This window comes from Quercus lobata, chromosome 5 (genome assembly GCF_001633185.2).
Source record: "Quercus lobata isolate SW786 chromosome 5, ValleyOak3.0 Primary Assembly, whole genome shotgun sequence".
Lineage (NCBI taxonomy): Eukaryota > Viridiplantae > Streptophyta > Magnoliopsida > Fagales > Fagaceae > Quercus > Quercus lobata.
In genome coordinates, this window is record NC_044908.1 from 33,516,697 (window position 1) to 33,538,554 (window position 21,858).

A 21,858-nucleotide genomic window follows, 5' to 3' on the forward strand; every position below is an offset into this window, starting at 1 on the left:
CACAATATCACCACAATATCTTACCTTTTCTAACTACAGGGGATGCCGTCATTCCAAAAATCTTTGGCTTGTTATTAGAATTATGAAAAAATTCCTTCACCAAAACAACACAATTATTGAGATGTTCATAAAAAATAAGAATGAAAAATCAGCTTAAGATGATGTGAAACAACAAAAATGGAAAATAATAGATATTCACCTTTATTATTTTTGTATATGGATGGTTACCAGTAGCACGATGACATTCATCAATTATCATTAAGCATACTGCTTCTGGACTCAAGAATGCCTTTCTTAAAACATCCAAAAATATCTGGGGTGTCATTACTAGTACCTACAAGATAACATAAAGAATTTGCATTAACATAACACTAGCAAAGGTATCTTGTGAATAGAAATTTAAATCTAGGATTTTAGGAAAATTATTTCCATGTAATAAATTAATAATTAATAGGGAAGATTGATTTTTTTTTTTTTTTTTTAACTTTGACTACATAAATATATTTTTAAACTAGCACCAATTTGGAGTTCTCAGAGACAATCAACTTACTGGTGTGTGATGAATAATGACTAACCAAGCAATATAGGAAATAGTAACTAACTCACTTATGCTAAATGCCAGAGCAAAAAAAAGTGCATAAAGAAAGAAAATTAAAGCAACAATTAAAACAGAGGAAGCTCAAACTGAGATTTTAACAGTAACATGCCATTAAGAAGTAGAAATTAGAACTGCCCAAATAAAAACATAAAGAAATAATTCAGTATACAGATAATCATTAATATACTTGGAGCTATTTAAGAAGTAACCTTACATCATTCTTATTAACTTCCCTTTCCCAGGTCTCTAAACTCCAATTATCAACTCCCATGTCTCCATAGTACTGCCCCACTTCCATATTTGTATGGTTTTTTATAAACTCAAATTGCTGCAGACAGAAAACCCATTTGTTTCAGTATGCGAATAAATCAACTAGCCACATTACATGTAGGTTCACAAGTATACTTTATTAGCACTAAAATGAAATTCTTTTCATTCAACAATTGAAGAGAAATACTACATTAAAAGACAGAAAGAATTCAAAAGATCATGATTAGATTCATTCATATCACTTGAGCTCCGCTTGAGAGGAAGAAGATTCTGGGTCTGATTCTGCTGCTCTAAACAAAGCATGTTGAAAGTAGTCTCTTTGGATCAGGGACGAACCCAGGATTTCAAGCTGGGGGGGGCCGGAGATAAACGAAAAAAAAAAAAATTCAAATACACATCCATATAGTCACTGGCGGAGCCAAGAAATTTTCTTAGGAGGAGCAAGTTAGTTATGCCTACATTATGTTAATAGGTTAAGCCTATGTTGGCTCAAAATGCAAAACACTCAAGTTAATTTGGCCCAAATTGTGGCCAAAATTAAATTACTTTATTTCATAAACTAACTTTAAGTAAACTTGTGCCTACATTTTTTTCACTGTACTAAATTTTTTGTACTTAGGTTAATAGGTTTGAACTTACCTTTTTACATTTTAGAGCTTTTCTAGGAGTTACATCTAATGTTTCAGCATTTAGGATAAAAAATTGATTAATAGGTATGAAATTTTGAAGATTTATACAATAATTTTTGTTAAAAAAAGTGTGAACAATGAAGTGCAAATTACTATTTAAGTGCAATTAGATCAAATCAAACAATTAAACAATTATTTGTCCTACTATTATCATATATAAATAGATAATCTAATATTCTAATATAAACCACATTATTATATATTATATTATTATTATTATTATTATTAATTGTAGTGTACTATGTAAAGAACATTAAATCACCGAAACAAAAGTAATATACATTATTATAAATAAAAAAATAAAGAAAGACAAAAGTATTATATGTGAAATGTTGTACAGCTGTACAGCACTTCATTACTCAGTCTAGAAGCTTTTTAGTCGGTCAAAGTGAACTGCTTCAACGGTTTTGGAGTCTTGTTGTGCTGGGTTTTCTTTTCTTTTCTTTTTTACATTTTATTTTTTTAAGGTTTTCATGGCTTTTGAAGACTACTGGGCTGGCCGACTGGGGGGGCCTGGGCTAAAAACCAAGGGGGGCCCAAGCTAAAAACCAAGGGGCCCAAGCCTTTTTTTTGAAAATTTTACCTACTAATTTTTTTTTTTTTTGGACCCAGGGGGGGCCCGGGCCCCCTTTGGCCCCTTCCTGGGTCCGTCCCTGCTTTGGATTGGGAAAAGGGGATTTAAAAAAAAAAAAAAAACTATAAAACCCAAACTATATCATTAAAGCAACAAACCAATTCACATACACGCGCGCGTGCACACACACACATATATGCATTGAGTCAGGCTGCACAATTTCATTCAATAAAACAATAAAAGAACACACCAAAGCTCACACATGTATATGAGTTAACTCGAATAGTTAGACCATTTGATTCACTCTAAAGCAATAAACTCTCACACACACAAAGACAAATATGGTTTCAAAGAAGGGTGTTTGGCATGTCATTGAACCAGACCAGATAACAACAACATAACCAGTTAAAACTGTTTTCACTATGGTAACTTGAAAAAAAAAAAATACCAGCTGAAAATTGGACTCTTAAATATATTCCTACTGCCAGTGCTACTATATGATTTAGATGTCCTTTCTTCTGTTTGCCCACCAAAAGTTGCAACTATTTTAAAATTAAGTGACGAAAGAAATCTAGCTTACACCAAATTTCGGAGATAACAATATATTACATTTAGCCTAAAATAAACAAATTGAAAACCCAATAACAAAATTCACATACACATTCAAATGAGGTGCTGATCCTAATGCATTTTACGCTTATGCTGTCTCGTATAGTGTCTGGTATGTGGGGGAGGGGGTACTGCATCTCCTTGGTGAGGCTTCTCGTGTTGCTGCAAAGATGGAGTTACAACCAAACAATGGATTACATGAATTCTAATACCAACCATAACAACAGTTACTCAATATGCTCCATGCATTAAATGACTTGTCATGCCGTGGGGCCAGCCTTGTGTCCTGCTTTGTGACCACCTGTCCCACAAGGAGGTGCTTTTGTTGTGCGTTTAGGTCAACCTTGTGGGGGTTACTGTAACCCAACTACCTGCTCATTCTCAACATGCACATCTCGCTATTTTGCTTGACTCCCAACAACTAAAGATCCTATAACTGCGGGGGAGGATGGTGTAGCAGATGAAATGTGAGTAAGGCCCGTAGTCATGGGATCTGTATGCAGTCCAAGAATGGGCATGAATGACATGGATTGACTATGGGGTGATACATGGTCTATATGACCAATCCTATACGAGGGGGATTGAGTGTGCATAACAGGAGGGGTCTGACTGAAATCAACGTCGAGATCAAAGGATGGCGAGGTAAATGAAAGATGAGCGGGGTCAAAAAACGTACATGGGGTGTGCGAAGGGATCTCGGGGTGAGAAGATGCATGAGCAGTGGTTAGAGGGATCTCTAGGTCAGGAACTGCATGAGTAGTACGTGGAGGGATCTCTGGGGAAGGAGATGCATGTGGAGGCGGAGAGAACTCTGGGGCAGGAGATGCATGTGAGGATGGAGGGAACTCTGGCATAGGAGATGCATGTGGGGGTGGAGGGGGACTCGACCTATTGACAACTTGATGGGGTGCAGCACGCTGACCATGGCTATGGCTGGCACGAGTTGAGCTCGTGCTTGGTCGTCCAGTATCTTCTGGCGCTTCTGGATTTGCCCCATCGGTCTCTTCCAAAGGAAGTTGAGCAGTTATACGGCGAAGGTGTTCCACTGCCTTAAGTACAGCTGTAATTTGCTTGTACTCAGGACTACCTACTACATGACGCATCAACAACTGCTTGTGACTGGCAACCTGCAAGTGAATAAATACAATTAGTACATCTAACACAAAAATTATGATACGCAACAAAATTTGAAAAGAAAGGTTGAAGCAATTACCATAATAAGAAGTGACGCGGTAGTGTGGTCGACGAACCTCCAAGTCACCCTATCATACCAATCGAAGTATGGATGAGCAGGCGACATAGCGCCCTCTAATCATACTCCATAGAGATTGTGCTCGACTATTCCACACTTGGATATGGCCATAATGTTTTTCCCTCCAATTCACCGTAATCTTCCCCCTCAGGTCTATGTCATGAAGGGTGTCGTCAGTTTCAACATATGAGGGGATTTCTTGTACTATCCCAAACTGACGAACAACACGGTCCAGTGTATGTTTCTCTACTAGCTAGAAACATATAAGCGGCACCCTCGCCGTCCATACGTCCCTTTCTGCGACACAGAACGCAGGCAGGTGGGCTAATTCAGCTTCATATGGTTGCCACACCACCTGAAGTAGCCAAATAAAAGGGCAGCACATTATGCAATATTCCATTATTTTCGACTATGAGCTATTTTATAATTATAAATACAATAGTCATAAACAATAGAAGAGACACAATTTGGGTACTTGCTTGGGATGCATAGAATCTAAAAGCTGACGGTACCGGACCAGACAGATTTCTTGGGGCTATTTTTCGTGCTCATGACCCACACAGTCCTACAATTAAGAAAGAAGGAGTCAATACTTGGAATTGAGAATTTGAAGTAATCAACAACAATAAATGATGGGCAATCATAAATTTAACATTACATATGACTAAATTTATACCAATAAATGATTATCTAAACATATGATTAGTGGTGGAGCTAGAAATTAATAACATTTGTATTATACATCAATCATAAAACGATATATAAAAATAAATAAAAATCCTATTAATTTTCAAAATTTGAGGAATATCAAGGTTAAAGTTTTATTCTCTATGTCTAACAATGTGTCATGTCGTTTAAAATTATCGATCTATTTCCAACAGAGAGAATCGGTCAAGGATGAAACTTACTTAATGGACAGTGGAGAAGGTGCAAATGGTGGGCCATATGCATCATCTGGTGGGAGGTCCTTCCTTGGGCACAAAAAAGGGAATCTGAACCATGCCTAATACTGAACCAGTAGCAAGGCTCCACCAATCTGACTGGCACCTCTATCGTTTGCCCTGCATAACTCTCTGTACAACCATGCAAGGCAAGAGCTTCCCCAACTGTACTGAGGTGGATTGCGAAGGTCCCTCAACATCTACAACCACATCGTATGCACCCTATCGCCAGACTTGTTGGTGAAAATTGTGTCTGCCAGGAGTGTTAGAATATAACACCGTGTATATTGATGCACAACCACCTCTGTTGCACCATCGGGCAACCCTTGGTCAATTTTTTCTAGTAGCTTGTTAATTAAGATCCTTTGTCCTTTAAGCACCACAGCATTAGTAGCAATTCCAAGGATACTCTGACATTCAGCAGCCCATGTCAAGTCAGTTATTCCAACAATTGCCTCACCATCGATTGGAATCCCCAAAAGAACCTCCACATCTTGTAATGTAATCATTATCTCACCATGTGGCAGGTGAAAGGTATGGGTTTCAGGCTGCCATCGCTCAACGAAGGCCGTTATCAAGTTATGATCAATCTCTCTACGTGGGGTCCTATACAGCCCCTCTAATCCAACTCTCTTGACAATGTCGAGGACACGATCATCCACCACTATCAGGCGTCGTTTTCGTAACTCGTCATTACAACCACAACATTTCTGTGCCCTCGGATCCTGCACATGATAGAACCATGGTGATGAGATGCAATATGTCATAAGGGTGTGCAACAATCTGCCAATCTAACTTAACTCAACTAATGGGCATGACTATGCAGTCAAAGCTAGTAATACCATTGACAAACTTAGAATTTTAGAAATGGGAAGAAAAAAAAATCAACATAATGTAAAAGGATAAGAAGAGAATATTCAGCAGGTGGTCGGTTTTGATTTTACCTTGCCTTCCCAAACAGCACACGATCGATGTTCTTTTAGAAACCTTAACACCGAATCCTCAATGGGACGAGGACCGAACTCATCAGGGATCTGAGCAGGAACAGCAGCCATACTGCACGAAGTTTAGGGAGTCAAGAGTAATATAAGCACATGTTGAAGATAAATTGGCAAGGATTTCAATGTATAGCCTAATTTCTTGCACAAACGATAAGTATGACAATCAACCACAGGGAATAAAGATACATATAAAAAACTCAATTTGCTGCCAAAAACTCAGTATGAGCTAATTAATTAAGCCTTCTCCATTTCTTCATTATAAACTTTAGGTCGGATGTAAAACAAAATGTAACCCTTTTTTTTAAGGCAAGAAAAAGAAAATGTAACTTTGAGTTGACTTGGGATAATCCTAATTCTTTGGGATTTATAGTGTTGAATTGGTTTATTTTTAAGTGGTAATTTAGTATAATTTAATTTATTTCTATTGGTTTATTTTGTTTAAAATATAAGCAGAACAAAAATATAACTATCTAAGATGGCAAGTTGTTAATAGTGGATAATAAAATAGTATTCAATGATGAACTCTTATGAGATTCAATAATAATATGCAAACTTAACAGGTGTGAAATTTGTTGTCAAAAATGTTGTATCAATAACATTGCTCAATTTTATCACACAAGACAAGTTTCTCTATGTAAATTCCTAGAATTACACGAGGGTTCAAAATTAAGACACCCATCATATATATAATTTCTTCATTTGTGAAGAAATTAAGACACCCATCATAGAAAGAATCCCTATGGTTTGTTTTTTTTTTTTTTTTTTTTTTTTTTTCACATCTTGAATTTGAAAATAACATTATTTTCAAAGAAAACAAATAGCCAGTGCTCTAACCTCATTGCTTGGGGTTGCAAAAAATCCATTTTAACTTATCCCAAGAAACAACAACAACAAACAAACAAAAATCCACTCTAAAACCACACACTAAAGTAAACCAAATTGTACTTGGAATTAGACAACGGAAAAACAAATGACTCACAATTTCCTCATATTCACCATGGATTACACATTCACACATGAAGCAGAAACTACAATTTCTCTTCTAATTAGGTCAGACTTCACAAACAAATCATTATTAATTACTTCCACATAAAAAATAAAAAAAAAAGACATTTAAAAGGTAATATCAAGCTCTCATATCTGGCCCAAAAAGAATCCTACCAAGCTGAAACAACAGTACCATCATTATATTCCAAAGTCTGGTTTTTGCTTAAGAAATACCCTTTTTAACAATATAAAGTCCAGATTCAGAGTTTAGCCAAATTAAGTTCTCCTTAAATTTTCCTCTAGACAATGAAATCTTATACATTTCACCTGCCACTGTAGGTTGGTAAACGTTCCTAGTGAGATAAAATTTACAACACAATCTGTCACAATCAATTAGATCTGCAGCAGTTTGCATAAGAACTCTGATTCAGTGAAACTGAAGTACCATCTCCAATACAGCATGTACTTTCAGTCAAAGCTGAATATCTATAAGACAGGACACCTTTCTAACCCAATAGTCAGAATGCTTAGATCTGAAACTAAAAATGCTTTCCTTCACAGTACTTAGCCATTAAATCCTTATGCAGGAAACAATTTGGTTTACAAATAACTCCTTTATAATAGAACTGCTTTGCTATCAACCCTTATTTAAAGGACACATTTTCTACATCCTAACCAACGATCTTTTCTTAGATCTGCAGATAAAATTCCAGTTTAGTAAAAGAATTTGCCTGCTCCCTACAATATCTCTAGAAAGAATTACAAACAAACCACATAAAAAATTTCAAAAAACTATGTTGCATATCATTATTGCCTTGAACAAAGGGCCAAAGACAAGCTATTTGCACACTTATAAGGTGAAAGTGAAAGTAGATTCCCTTGCCTTGAGCTATATTGAGGGAAAATAATTTTACCTAGGGAACCATTCAATAGAATCTGATAAGAAATTGTGCAGATGCACCACTTAATCAAAAATTCATTTCTTCCAGCATAGTCAAAATGAAGTCCCAGATACGTCTTATCGTAAACTTTATTCATATCAACTTTATAGGCAACCAACCAAGTTTTCCTCCTCCTAGTCTTTCTAATTTTCTCAACCAGGTCATGTGCTAACAATAGATTATCATAAATCATTAATTAAAAATGACATTTTTTTTTAACAAAATCAAAACATAGCTGCTCATTAAAATAAGGTTAAAGTGCAAAATACTTTATTGGGACTAGAAACAATGATGCAAATCATGCTAATGAAGGAAAGGTAACAAAATAGATCCGGGAGGTATCAACAGGACATGATCAATTCTTATTTCTTAATCACCCAAAGCAAGCAATACCAGCTAAAGAGCTGAATTCTCCTTGTTTTTCAGTAAGAAGATAGGCATTTAAGGCAATGGAAGAATTAAAATGTACAAGCAAAATCTTTAGCTTACACAGATTACATTTGACAGAATGAGAAACTTTTTGAATAAACATGAAGAACATTTAGTATAAGTGTAAAGACAAGCTATTTAAATATGTAACTTCCCCAAAAAAAAGCTCTATTGAGCACATTTTATTAAAGGCCAGCTAGATGACCATAATCAAAATCCTACATTTTCCTTGAATTGAACAAATCATTTCCTCACATAAATTTGGTTATACAAAGTTACAAATGCCTTACAGTATCAGATATGGTATTTGCAGCAAACTCTGCACCCCTCCAAATATCAAGTACAATGCATGCCTCCATTACCAATAAACCCAGAAAAAAGAGAGAGTCCTTACTTTTGTGAGGTAGTCAGAGCCAACCACTGAAGGAGAAAGACTGAGCGAGGCGGAGACGGAGCGACGGGAGCGAGAGACAGCGATGGCGACGGAGCGAGAGGGGGCGACAGCGATGGAGCGAGAGGGAATGAGAGTGAGAGCGAGAGGGAATGAGAGACTGAGAGCGACGGCGACGAAGCGAGAGGGAATGAGAGTGAGAGTGAGAGTGAGAGAGAGACTGAGTGAAAGTGAGAGAGAGAGACTGAGAGTGAGAGGGAATGAGAGTAAGAGTAACTGTGTGTTTTTTGAACTTGAGTATTGTTGAGTGCATGGGATGATGGACACGTGGACCGAAAGGAAACCGAGTACAATGGACTCAATTTCCTTTAAACCAAACCGAGTCCAATGAACTCGGTTCTTGGGCTTGCAAACCGAGTCCAATGAACTCGGTTTCTTGGCTTACAAAACAAGTCCAATGAGCTCAGTTTCTTGGCTTACAAACTGAGTCCAATGAACTCGACTTCTAGCCTACGTGGACACTCTGGCCACCTCAGCTGCTGGCAAAATAAGAAACTCAAGTACAATATATTCGATTTTATAACCCAAAAGTCGAGTCCTCTGGACTCAAATTGTTAGAAACCAAATTAGTTTGAAACGTTTCCTAACTAATGATATTGTTTGGATTTTATAGTTATTTTCTAAAAAAATCCTAAGTTTACACCTTTCTAAAAGATGACCTGTGTCTTTATATACATTAACGAAAAGTCAAGTGTCATTATTTTGTGCACCTACTAGTTTTTAACGAAAGCACTTAGATTTGTAACTTAGTTTATTGATATTTTTTTTGGAGAAATAATATGTGCACAATATTTCCACAATATTTTTATAACAAATCTTAAGTGGCAGGTTGTTATTGTTGGAGTAAAAAAGTAATCCTATTGTTAGATTTAAATTTGAACCAATAACAACTAACCAGCTGTAATTTGTTGTGAAAATGTTGTGGACGTAGCATCTCTCATTATTATTTTTATTTTATTTTTTGATGTTTCTAGCATAATCATTCAGGGTTGAAATCCACTGTCCTTCCTTAAACCTATCAAGTTAATTTTTCTTAGTTCCTCCAAAAAAAAAAAAAAAAAAAGTTAATTTTTCTTAGTGTCACCCATCTTTGCAAAGTGGTGGACTTATAAAAGAAAAGAATAAAAAAGAAACCTTAAAATTTTTTTTTGAGAAGAAAAAAAAACCTTTAAATTAATAGTTAAAAATAAAAATTGGAGAGGCAAATGTGAAATTTGGTTCTTGCAGCTTCCCTTTCTTCCACTCACTCACGAGTTGACAGACAAAACAACAAAACAGGGTCACAAGTCACAACATTGCTCTGAACTGAACTCACATCTCAGTTGAGTTGAGAGCAATGGCAATGTCTAGTCTGCAACTCAACAATGCGATTGCGAAGCCTTTCTTCATGGGCATGAGCCCCTCCTCCTCTTATAAAAACTCAGTGGGCCGAATCAGGTGCGCCGCTACCACACCTTCAAAACACTACACCATCACTCTGCTTCCTGGTGATGGTATCGGCCCTGAGGTCATCTCCGTCGCCACCAACGTCCTCAAGCTTGCCGCCTCTCTCGAAGGTCCCTTCATTTCCTTATCACATTTGCTCTTACCAGTTATATAACTCATAAGCTTTCGATTATTTTCACAATTTCGGCTTTTTTTTTTATTATTTATTTATTAAATTTCGTAATGTTTTTTTCTTTCTTTTTTTTATTATTATTTTTTTCTTAATCTAATAGATTTTTATGCTTTCAAGGGGTTTAGTTTAGTTTTTAGGGTTTAAGTTTGACCATAATTTAATTATTATATATGTTGGATTTATTTATTATATATTAGGGATTGAATTTGATTTCCAAGAGATGCCTGTGGGTGGAGCTGCCTTGGATTCGACTGGCCTTCCATTGCCGGCTGAGACCCTTTCCGCCGCTAAACAATCCGATGCCGTTTTGCTCGGAGCTATTGGAGGGTAACTACTAATTCTTTTGATGTACACTAGAATAATAGTGTTCACAACTGTTGATATTATGAGTTGTGATAGGAGGAACATCACTTTCACATGAGCCCACTTCACTTCTGACACTACTTTTATTAGCACCAATCACAACATGCGACCTAAGCAGATGTGGAAAATTTTGTCACTAATGCATGTATGTATGTTGAATTTTGTTGCAATTGGTGTAATTTAATTAATTGATATGACTTGTTTTTTTTATGTTAAGGTACAAGTGGGATAAAAATGAGAAGCACTTGAAGCCAGAGACTGGGTTACTTCAGCTTCGGGCTGGCCTTCAAGTGTTTGCAAATTTGAGGCCCGCAACTGTTTTACCACAGGTAATGTTTTTTCCAATTGCAAAAATTATTGGGAGTAAATTTTATGATCTGTGAATTTTGAATTTTAATTATATGCACATCAGGTTTCAAATCTGGATTATTCCAAAGAGAATTGAAGCCAATGAATTCTAACATAAATGCTACCTTACCAAAAATGAGGTAGAGGGTGAAGTTGGGGGGTTCAAGATCCACCAAATGCACGTTTACCTTACCAAAAAACAAAAAAATTTGAGAATTGAATTAAGTTTTAAATTATCCAAATAAAATTGAATGACTCAAGGGCCTAGTGCTTTAATTTCTTGAAAGCCAGTGTGTCAATACTCATTGTTTGTATATGTTGTTGATCTCATGGGTTGCATTTGACATAATGACCAAGAAAATAGTTTTATACCAAGAATACCGTGACTGATGACATAATAAAAAATTTTCGGTTATGAAGCTTGGCACACTGCAAAGTAATCTCCTTCCGTGCCACCAAAAGTTCAGACTCACGTGTGCACATTAGCACGATTACTTAGTTTGGTCCAGTATTCAAACTACTTTTTGGGTTTTCAGAACAACTTGGAATTTATATCCCTTACTGTAGTTGCTTGAATGAATTTTATTTGGATTTTAGACTCATAGGTTTTATTGAAGTAAAACAGTTCCTTCTCATTATGGATTTATGAAGTCAGGTTTTGATAATTAGCTTATATATAGATGTGTGTGTGTGTGTGTGTGTGTGTGTGTTAGATATATTCTGTGTACTTAATTTATCATCACTGATGTTTCCAATTCTCAATGGTATGTAACAAATAAAAGAATCTCTTTTGCGCCCTAGAGAGTTTTTGCTAATTTTTGACTGCATTAATATGCCTGCAATTCCTCTTGCAGTTTGATACAATCCATGTCTAATCTAAAGCTTTTAACAGTTAAAAGCTTCTATTCTGCATGCATAAAGAGTTAAGAAATTCATGGATATGGGCATAATCTATACTTTATGTTCATGAATATCTTATGTTTTATTTGTTTTGGCGTAAAATATTGTGTCAAAAAATGTAAGAGAGTAAGTGGAGCAAGAGGGTGGTGAGTTGGTGGAGACAGTGGTGTGGTTGGCGGCCGTTGGGGATCTGGTTTGGTATGGAGGGAGAAGGGAGAGTGAAAGGAAGGCTGGTGGCAGCAATGGTCTCTGGTGGAGGCTGGCAGTGGCATTCTGAACTTCAGAGAGAGAGAGAGAGAGAGAGTGGGGGAGGGAGTGGGAAGATGGGTGGAAAATGTTTTTAAAATTTTTTAGGCATAATAGTTTTCCCCCTTTAATCATGTTATCCTTGGTCAAGCAAAAATGTTTCCGGTTTGACCAAGATTTCAAGAACCCCAAACACATGAAAATGGAGAAAAATTTTTCTGGAAAAAGGTTTTTTGCCAAAAAGAAATGTGGCCTTATATTGAAAAGAAAGTTCTGGTAACTGTGGTGTCCAGATATATGTTGATGAACAGCATGAATCTGGGTTTGTTTGTTTTCTTATTAACCTTTTTAATTATTTTCAATTTTGTTAAATATCGAATTGGTCTCCCATTTGTTGATCTGCTGGAGTTGTGAGTGTCACTTGTTTGAAATGATGGCATTAGGTAAACATAGAATTGTTTATTGAAAGAAGACTTGCACTGTTGCTTGATGCTGGAGAAGCCTGTGGGACAGACAGAATCTTGAAATTAGTTTTAATTTTTTTCCTTTTATATGCTTATTTTTGAATGTTCCATTTCTGATGTGTAACTGATAATAGTTTTATGCTATTTACGCATTTCAGTTAGTGGATGCTTCAACTTTGAAGAAAGAGGTTGCTGAAGGAGTTGACCTAATGGTTGTAAGAGAGCTTACTGGAGGTCAGTGTACAAATTTGCATAGATTTGATTTTCTTTTGTGAAAATTTTTCTTTCTTGGAGTAATCATGTATCTTTTCTTCTTGACATAGGTATTTACTTTGGAAAGCCAAGGGGTTTCGGCGTCAATGAAAATGGTCAGGAGATTGGCTTCAACACTGAGGTGTATGCTACACATGAGGTAGTTCTCTGATACGGATTTGTTTACTAGTAATCTTCTATGCTAACTTGTATTCTATCAATTTTTCCCATTCTAGCACAGAAAAGGGCTCTTGCGAGATTCGATAGTTTTTAAATTATTCCTGTTTGTCATAACTTTTATCACAAGTCTTGATTCGTAAGCTATTGCGTTCTGATTGTGACATCTGTATCACATTTCAATTTAGGGCAACTGAAGCTGATATCAACTTAAAATTTCTCTGACTGTTAAATACATGCATTGATTATTTTGTTCGTCATTGTAGACCATATAGGCTGTACTTGGTAAAGAGGTATCAAGAAGAGACAGAGAAGTGCATCTCCTATTGATCCTACGAATGGCTAACTTAAACATATAAGGAGATATGAACTGCAAAGGATCATTTGGTCATGCTACATCTTTAAGAATAGAGATATATGCTATCAATTTGAATGAACTAAAACTAACCTCAAGTCTAAAATAATTGTATTTTTCCACTGAATGAAGCATAGGCTTACCATGGGGTATTTAATTTCCAAAAAGAAACAGAATAATTGAAAGGTAGTTGGGGAATTTCATGTCTTGCATTCGTGCCTTGATACTTCTCAAATTTTAAGATTTTCTGTTTTGAACAAAATAACAGGACCTTAGGGATTTCTATCAATATGAATACATATGGCATTCAAATCCTAATAATTTCCAACTGTGCACTGTTTTTTTGGTGGTCTGTTAGTGTTAATGGAAATTCAAGTTTACATATCAAAAAAAAAAAAAAAAATGGAAATTCATGTTAGTTTCCTTAGATGTCTTGTTTCCTGAGTTATCCTGAATAATTTCGTATGATGAAATCTTATAAACAATAAAAATTTTGTATGATTGAAATAAAGGGTTTTAACTTGTAATTTATATGCATATCAGATTGATCGCATTGCTCGTGTTGCATTTGAGACTGCTCGGAAGCGGAGTGGAAAACTTTGTTCTGTTGACAAAGCCAATGTGTTGGAGGTACTTTTGTGGTTTCTTGGCTTGTTATGCAATTCTTTGCCAAAGTTGTAAAAAAGATTTTCTGTCATAATTTATGGTGTAGACTTATCATATAACAGATGAGCATGGCCACCTTGTAGAAAGACTCAAGCAACAGTGTCAGAAAAAAATCATTTGTTCTCATATACTGTGGGGTTGTAAGTTTTTATTTTAATAAGTTACCTTACGTGTCCTATCACCTGTGGTAGTTGTGTGAGGGAATTTTAGCTAAGTGTGCACCAGGACTTTACCTATTTCATAAGAGATGAATTGTATATCAGAGGTCTTGGTCTTGGTCTTTTTTGGTCATTGTGTCAAGCAATCATCAATCTAGTCTTAATTGAAACAAAATCTTTTGGAAAAAAAAAAACCAAGGAGACTTTTCTTTCCTTTTTTTTTTTTTTTTTTTTTTTTTTTTTGGGGGGGGGGGGGGACATTGAGAGGTGAGAGTTGAGAGTTCACTCTCTCTCCCTCTCTGTCATACCCTCCCCTAGTTCTTCTTTCCCTTAATATTCTCCCTTCTCCCACTAATTTTTGTCATGCATCTTACTAGTTGCCGTGCTTGGAAGTTGACAACTAGAAGACAGTGTTGAATACAACACTGACGTTTATGTGAAACATTGAAATCACTTAATAAATGTTCACAGCTTCGATAGTTTAAGCTGAATTTTTGGCTTGAGTTTGTGTATTTGTATAACACTCGAAACATGTTCTATATTAAAAATGAGAAGTACATAATAATATTATTAATATGTGGCTATCACATACAGATGACATGGTTAACTGTTGATTACTGATATATTCTAAACTATTATGGACATGAACAGTACATCCTTTTATTCAGATCTGACATTTATGAAATGTAAACCAAATTATATCGTAATCAAGATGATATTTCCTTGTTTTCTGAACCTTGAAATGTCTACAAGTAATTGTATATGAGATGGAAAAGAAGGTTATTTTTGTTGTGTTCTTGTCATGCAAACCATTTCAAAATTAATAAAAAGCAAGCTGAACTCAAATACACTTCCTGTGTAATGGAAACTAAAGTCAAGTACAAATTCTAGTGTACCTGAGTTGTGATGCTTCTCATATCAATAAAATTTTTACTTATCCAAAGAAAATTCATAAAAAGGAAACTGATAGAATGGCAATGAATGATGAAACTACAGAGACACATATTAGGCAAATTTTCAACTATTATGGTTTAACATAATTGCGCAAGTGTTGACTGTTAAAGAATAGAATAGATGAACTTACAGGATACAATTTTATTTATAATCAAGTAGCATCGATGTGTTTCGACAGCAATTAGCTGGTCAATGGTTTGGTACATTTTGTAGTGGATCATCATGATTCATCTTCCACACTGTACTTGCATTACAATTGATGTGGAAGGTCATTGTTCAGTAATAGCCCAACATCCATATATGCTGTGTGACAGCAGTTGGTTTAAGTATGTCTCTTGCGTTTCATGCCTTGAGAGTTTTCTAGTCATTCCTGTGGACTTCCTTTTTTTTTTTCACGTAACCTTTCTTGTGTTTTTTTTTTTTTTTTGGCTATTCAAATTTACGTACTTTTTGATAATTCAATAGTTGGGGGGGGGGGATACTATTTAGAATGACTATCAAGACGTAATGGCTGTGCTTAAAGTATGCTATAATCTGTTGTATGTTTTGTACTACTGTAGGGACAGATTTTTCAATATTGAAACTACAAAATCATTAGGTTAATACATTGAATGGTTGAAGAATGAGGTATCATTGGCTGGTGTTGCAGTAAATGATGTAGTATCATACTATGGTAAATGTTTCAGTTTATGTTGCAAAGGATGCTACAACATCATTAGAGTAATATACATTGGTCAATGAATTTTCAGGCATCAATTTTTTGGAGAAAAAGAGTTACGGCAATAGCCTCAGAATATCCTGATGTTGAACTCTCACACATGTATGTTGATAATGCTGCAATGCAGCTTGTTCGAGATCCAAAACAGGTTTGTCTTCAACACAGATTCACATAATCTTTCTTTTCATTTTACACCCAGCTCAGGAAAATTTTGTAAAGGAAAGTGAACCTTCAGTGTCCCATTGATCAGAAATGCAAGCCTTACAATGTTTGACTATGAAAATTGTAGTTTGATACAATCGTGACAAACAACATATTTGGCGACATTTTGTCTGATGAGGCTTCAATGATTACGGGAAGTATTGGGATGCTTCCATCTGCCAGTCTTGGTGAATCGGTATGGAGAATCATTTAATTCTCTATATTAAAAGCTTTTGGAATTATCTAGAAAGAAATTTTGTACTGCATGTGTCTTTTAAATGAATGATATTCTTTTCATGTGACAATGTTGAATATTTCCCTTTCAGGGACCTGGACTGTTTGAACCAATTCATGGTTCTGCTCCTGATATTGCTGGACAGGTTGGTTGGTCAACACTTTAAATTTTCTATAATCTTGAATGGTAACATGTATTTTCATTGAGAATGTCATGATGTAATATGCAGGATAAGGCAAACCCATTAGCAACAGTACTTAGTGCTGCCATGCTTTTAAAGTATGGCCTAGGGGAAGAAAATGCTGCCAAGAGAATTGAGGCTGCAGTCCTGGATACTTTGAGTAGGGGTTATCGAACGGGTGACATATACTCAGCTGGAAATGTATGTACATTTCTTTTTTCCTGCGAATTTTCTCTGTTCACCTTCACTTTTTGGTAGAAGTTTACGAACTTAAGATATCTTGTTATTCAGTTTGATTTCTGTTAGGGCAATAGAATGCAATGGAATAACACCAGATGGTTGTTTCTTTCCTTTCCTTCCTGAGTCCTTCTCTATATCCCTGCTCAATTAACCAGCTCACCTTATAGTTTATAGTTTAAATCATATAGTTTGGTCCCCAGTTGTATATGCCCTGTATACTTGGGTTACTTTTTTTTTTTTTTTAAATCGCAATAAAGTTCATTTTTTATAATAATAATAAAAAAGGATATAGAAATTCTGTTAATTTCTTGAATGAAGCTTACATTTACATGATTGGTCCTTAAAAGTTATATTAGCTAGGGTTGGCCTTCTTTGTCTCACTATATTCTATATGAAATTGGTGCTGGGTAAGAGGGTGAAGTTTTGGTATGACCAATGGTGTGGGGAGACACCTCTTGTGGTTAGCATTTCTGAATTATTTAAAACTAGATGATGTCTTGTGCGATGCGTAGATACTTTACAATTTCATTTGAAATTATTTTTTATGTATATTAAGACCTACATATAATACTTATTTTGTTGTATAATATTTATGTTTGCCCGCAATATTATTGAATACTTTGAAACTTGATTTTCTTAATTCATATTTTATTAAAAAATTGTATAATACTATAAGACTATAACAAATTATAATATTTACGGTTAAAAGTAGCCTTTATTTTTAAATTGATTAAATGATTTTGAAATCTATAAATAAAAATTTAAAGTATAAAATACTTTTATATCCTAAAATTATGTAAATTTAAGCAACCTCTCAAGCACTTCCTCAACCACTCTATTCTTACAACCAAATATATAGATCCCAATCTCAAACACCCAATTTGTTATCTCAATGAAATTAAGGAAATCATTTGTAAGTATCAACATGAAGAGAACGTGATTAAACAATGAGAAATTGGATAAAAACACATAAATTTATCAAAATTTAATTGGCTTTAGTTGTGCTTTTGTATCCTTTAAAAAAAACGAAAAACACTTTGAAATCATCATTAATTTTTACTTTTTATCACTATGGCTCATACTGCCCAAAATAACAGTAAAAAAAATCTACAAATTATGAGTTCTAAAACAAAATGAAAAAATAGCTAACTTCTAAAATAATCAATTTTTTTTCTTAGTTCTAAAACAAAATACATTTATGACTTTCCCAAACCAAAATCCTAAACACCCAAAGACTCAAAGGGAATCACAACCTTCACAAAATCCACAATGTCCGATTTCAACATCAAAACTATAAACTACTGTCATTGAATAAAAAACGCAAGCCCCCTTCTTTAGTCACATGACTCGCATCCTATACTCATATGGGCTAGGATCAAATGGTACAACAATATTGAGTTATATAGGTGTCGTTGAAAGGTTGAGTTATGTAGGAGTTGTTGAAAGGTTGAAGGTAAATGATTTTGTTTTTGGTATGAGTGTATTTGAGATGAGATGGCATGAGGGCTGTGGGCATGTATATATAAAGGAGTAGAAATTAAAAAGGGTGAATGAAAATGCAAAGAGTTTTGTGTGTGAGAGAGAGGAAAAGTCTTGAAATATTGAACTAAATGATACAAATAGTAGTCTTGACTCTTGAAACATTGAATCAAAAGAAACAAAAAGTAGTCTTGAAACATTGAATCAAAAGAAACAAAAAGTAGTCTTGAAACATTGAACGTTCAAAGGAAATAAAGAGTCTTTATTTTTAAATTTGTTCTTATTTCTATCGTGGCTTAAAAGTATTTCATTTCTCTTTGAAGAATGCGCCACATGGTAGAACCTCATGCTCTCTCGCATGGGGTCTCTGCTTAATATATATATATATATATATTTATTGATTTTCCGAGATAAGGAGGCAAGCGTGGCCGAGCTTATGAAGTTTCATAATGGGGTCCTTCATTGAGATATACGTTTTTTTAGGGATGTCAACAATTGGAAAAGTGGAGGCTTATTCGAGCTTCATAGTTACCATATATGACTCTTCTGTAAAGGGGACTAGGGAGGATAAAATGTGTTGGACACTAGATAGAAATTAGGGGTTTATGGTTAGTTCTTTTTACTCTCTTTTAGTTGGCACTAATGATTTATTTTTCCCTTGGAAAAGCATATGAAATCAGAGGATCCCTTCTTGAGTGGCCTTCTTTGTCTGGACTGTTTCTTTGTGGAAATGTCTGACAATTGACAATTTAAGAAAAAGGAAGGTTTAGATTTTTGACTGGTGTTATATGTGCAAGTGCAATGGTGAATCGGTTTACCACCTTTTCCTTCATTGTCCGGTTGCTATGGATTTGTGGTCTATGGTTTTGGGATTATTCAGAGTAAGTTGGGTTATGCCTAAGTCAGTTGTGGGGCTCTTAGCTAGCTATCAAGGTCGGTTTGGTTGCCATCGAAAATGAACATATATGGATAATTGTTCCTCATTTTTTAATGTGGTGTCTTTGGAAGGAAAGGAATAGCAAGTGTTTTGAAGATAAGGAGAGATCTTTGCCTGACCTTAAGCTATCCTTCTTTAGAACCTTATTGGATTGGTGCTTGGCTTTGCGACACCAACCTTTTATTTCTTTTCTTGATTTATGTAATTTTGGTACCTGATTTGTTAACTCCTGTATGCTCCCTTGTGTACTAGGGTGTCCATTTATTTATTTATTTTTATATATCAATAAATCTTATTACTTATAAAAAAAGAAGTTATTTTTCTATCAATCTAAGGTAGTAAAATTGTGATATTGATTGATTAATGACTCACACTTGCTTATACAGAAATTGGTGGGATGCAAGGAAATGGGTGAAGAGGTACTGAAGTCAGTAGATTCCCAAGTTCCTGCTCCAGTATGAACTGAAACTAGATGAGTGTGACAATAAAAGAGCTGGATATGCGTCCAGCGTAGTTTATGTATCCAAGAGTCTCCACCATGGTAAGCCATGATACAATTTTAAAAGATACTACTAATGTCTCGTCCAGTGAGTATTTGGGCACAATATGGTTGTCCTTGTTAGTGTTTAGTGGATTTCAGAGTTTTCCAGGCTAGGATTCTGAATTGTTGTTTGTATCTTAACTGTATTTTTGCATACAATTTTATTCAAAAAAAAATGGTGGTTGTAAAAAAATGGAAATTAGAAGGCATCTAGTGACCCTAATTTACATGTCCTGTTAGATTCCTTGTGCTTAATAGTACTTCTGTCTGCATTTCGAAGCCAAAATGCTCAACTACTGCCTAGTCTCCTTATGTCTGGATTGCTATGTTATCTTATATGGTGGCCGAATCACTGATCCTGTTCTTTCTTTTCAAAGGAGCGCTTGGTTTGAGCTTAATAAGTATCATAAATTGGTGTTCAACATTGATGTGGAATAATACGAATTTTTCACTTACTGGCCCCGGTTGGCCACATCAAGTACCTTCTCTTGGATATGGCCACGGTTAAATTAATACGAATATTTCACTTACTATGCAATGGAATTTGATCGAACATCTCCCTAATTCAAAAGAGAGATGTAAACCTCTCCTTTTGGTTGGGTTTCCTTCACTTTGTGGTCAAATATGTATGTGCGTGCATGTGTGGGTGTTTTTTGTTTGTTTGAGAAGGGGGCGGGGAGGGTGACTGTAATGAAGACGACTCAGCTTTCCTTTACACTATACATGTTCTGCAGCCTTTCTTCCACAATGGAAGTAGCGTTGGGATATGTTCTAAAAACTCAAGTCATACTTCCTTTCGGAGAGAGCACGTTTGGTTGGGATATGTTCTAAAAACTTTTATTTTTGTGCAAGCTTCATGATAAATCGGCAATATTTATCTAAGTGATTAGACTTTGAACAATCTATTTCATTTTAAGATGCTATTGAAGATGAAATAAAGTTCCTCCCAGCCAAATTACTGAGCAGATTTAGATCTGTTAGCAAAGATTGGATTAGTTGTCCAAGATTCGCCATCAAACAAAGTCAGTATTTTCCTGGGCATCCGTGGCTTTTCTTCTTCATATTTTTATTTATGGTTGTATATTTTTGTTGATTTTACATACTATCATCTCAATTTTACATTTTATATTTTTGTTATTTTTTATTGTTCTATGGCACTCACTAAAGGATTTTTGTCTTAAGGATTATTTTTGCTTTCTAGGTGGTTAAATTGCAAATTCTAAATATATATAGGGAAAATAGTCATTAAATAACTTTTAAGACATGAAGGTGAAAGAATACTGTTATTATTAATTTTTAAGTTCCTTTTACATATTACATTTTCAGAGCCAATGAATTAGTTTGTTTACTTTTTTATTATTAATTTTTCTTATTGATTTTTTTTAGAAACATATTCTTATTGAAATATAAATTATAGTTATTTTATATTTTTTGAAATGTAGTGGCCGATCAACTTATGATGGCAGAGATGTAATAGCAAGCTTTTGTTTGAAAACGGAATTATCATCTAGGGCTAGGCTTTACTTTTAGCATATGTTTTGACAAAATACTTTTAAAAGTAGTTTTGTTGCTAATAAATTTTTATTTCACTTATAAATGATAAAGAGAAAGTCAGCTTACAATTACAATTAAAGTAGGTCGTGATAGAATCACAATGTAGTTTATTATGAATTTTCTATAATGGTCCGTTTGGATTGAGAGATAAGGAAGGGAAGTACAGGTGAAGTATATTAAAGTTAATTTAAAATTAGTCTATTTTCAGTCAATTCTACTCTACTCCCCTCCACTCTCCCTCTTCTTCCCTCACCCTCAATCCAAATGGGCCGTAATGGTGTTGTTTATGTGACTTACACAAAAAATTCTAAGATACTTAAAGAGTATACTGACTAGGGGTAGCAAAATTGGACAAAACCCGCGAACTTGACACGACACGACATGAAATTAGCAGGTTATAGGTTGAGACTTAATGGGTTCATGTCATATTTGGGTTGACACAACTAACCCATTTAATAATTGGGTTGTCTTAATGTTCAACCTATGGAACCTGTTTAACCTGTCCGACCAGTTTAATCAAATGACATTT

The 21,858-nt window shown here is 35.0% G+C and overlaps 1 protein-coding gene across 1 annotated transcript; it reads left to right on the forward strand.

Annotated features, from left to right (window-relative positions):
* The first annotated feature begins 9,889 nt into the window (after positions 1–9,889).
* Positions 9,890–20,030, forward strand: LOC115992011 (3-isopropylmalate dehydrogenase 2, chloroplastic-like). The gene is made up of 11 exons (XM_031116046.1): positions 9,890–10,298; positions 10,558–10,687; positions 10,941–11,052; positions 12,840–12,915; positions 13,005–13,093; positions 14,009–14,095; positions 15,993–16,109; positions 16,251–16,358; positions 16,489–16,542; positions 16,627–16,779; positions 19,621–20,030. The coding sequence occupies exons 1-11, from the start codon at positions 10,079–10,081 to the stop codon at positions 19,693–19,695; spliced, it is 1,221 nt and encodes a 406-aa protein (XP_030971906.1). The 5' UTR covers positions 9,890–10,078; the 3' UTR covers positions 19,696–20,030.
* The last annotated feature ends 1,828 nt before the right edge of the window (positions 20,031–21,858 follow it).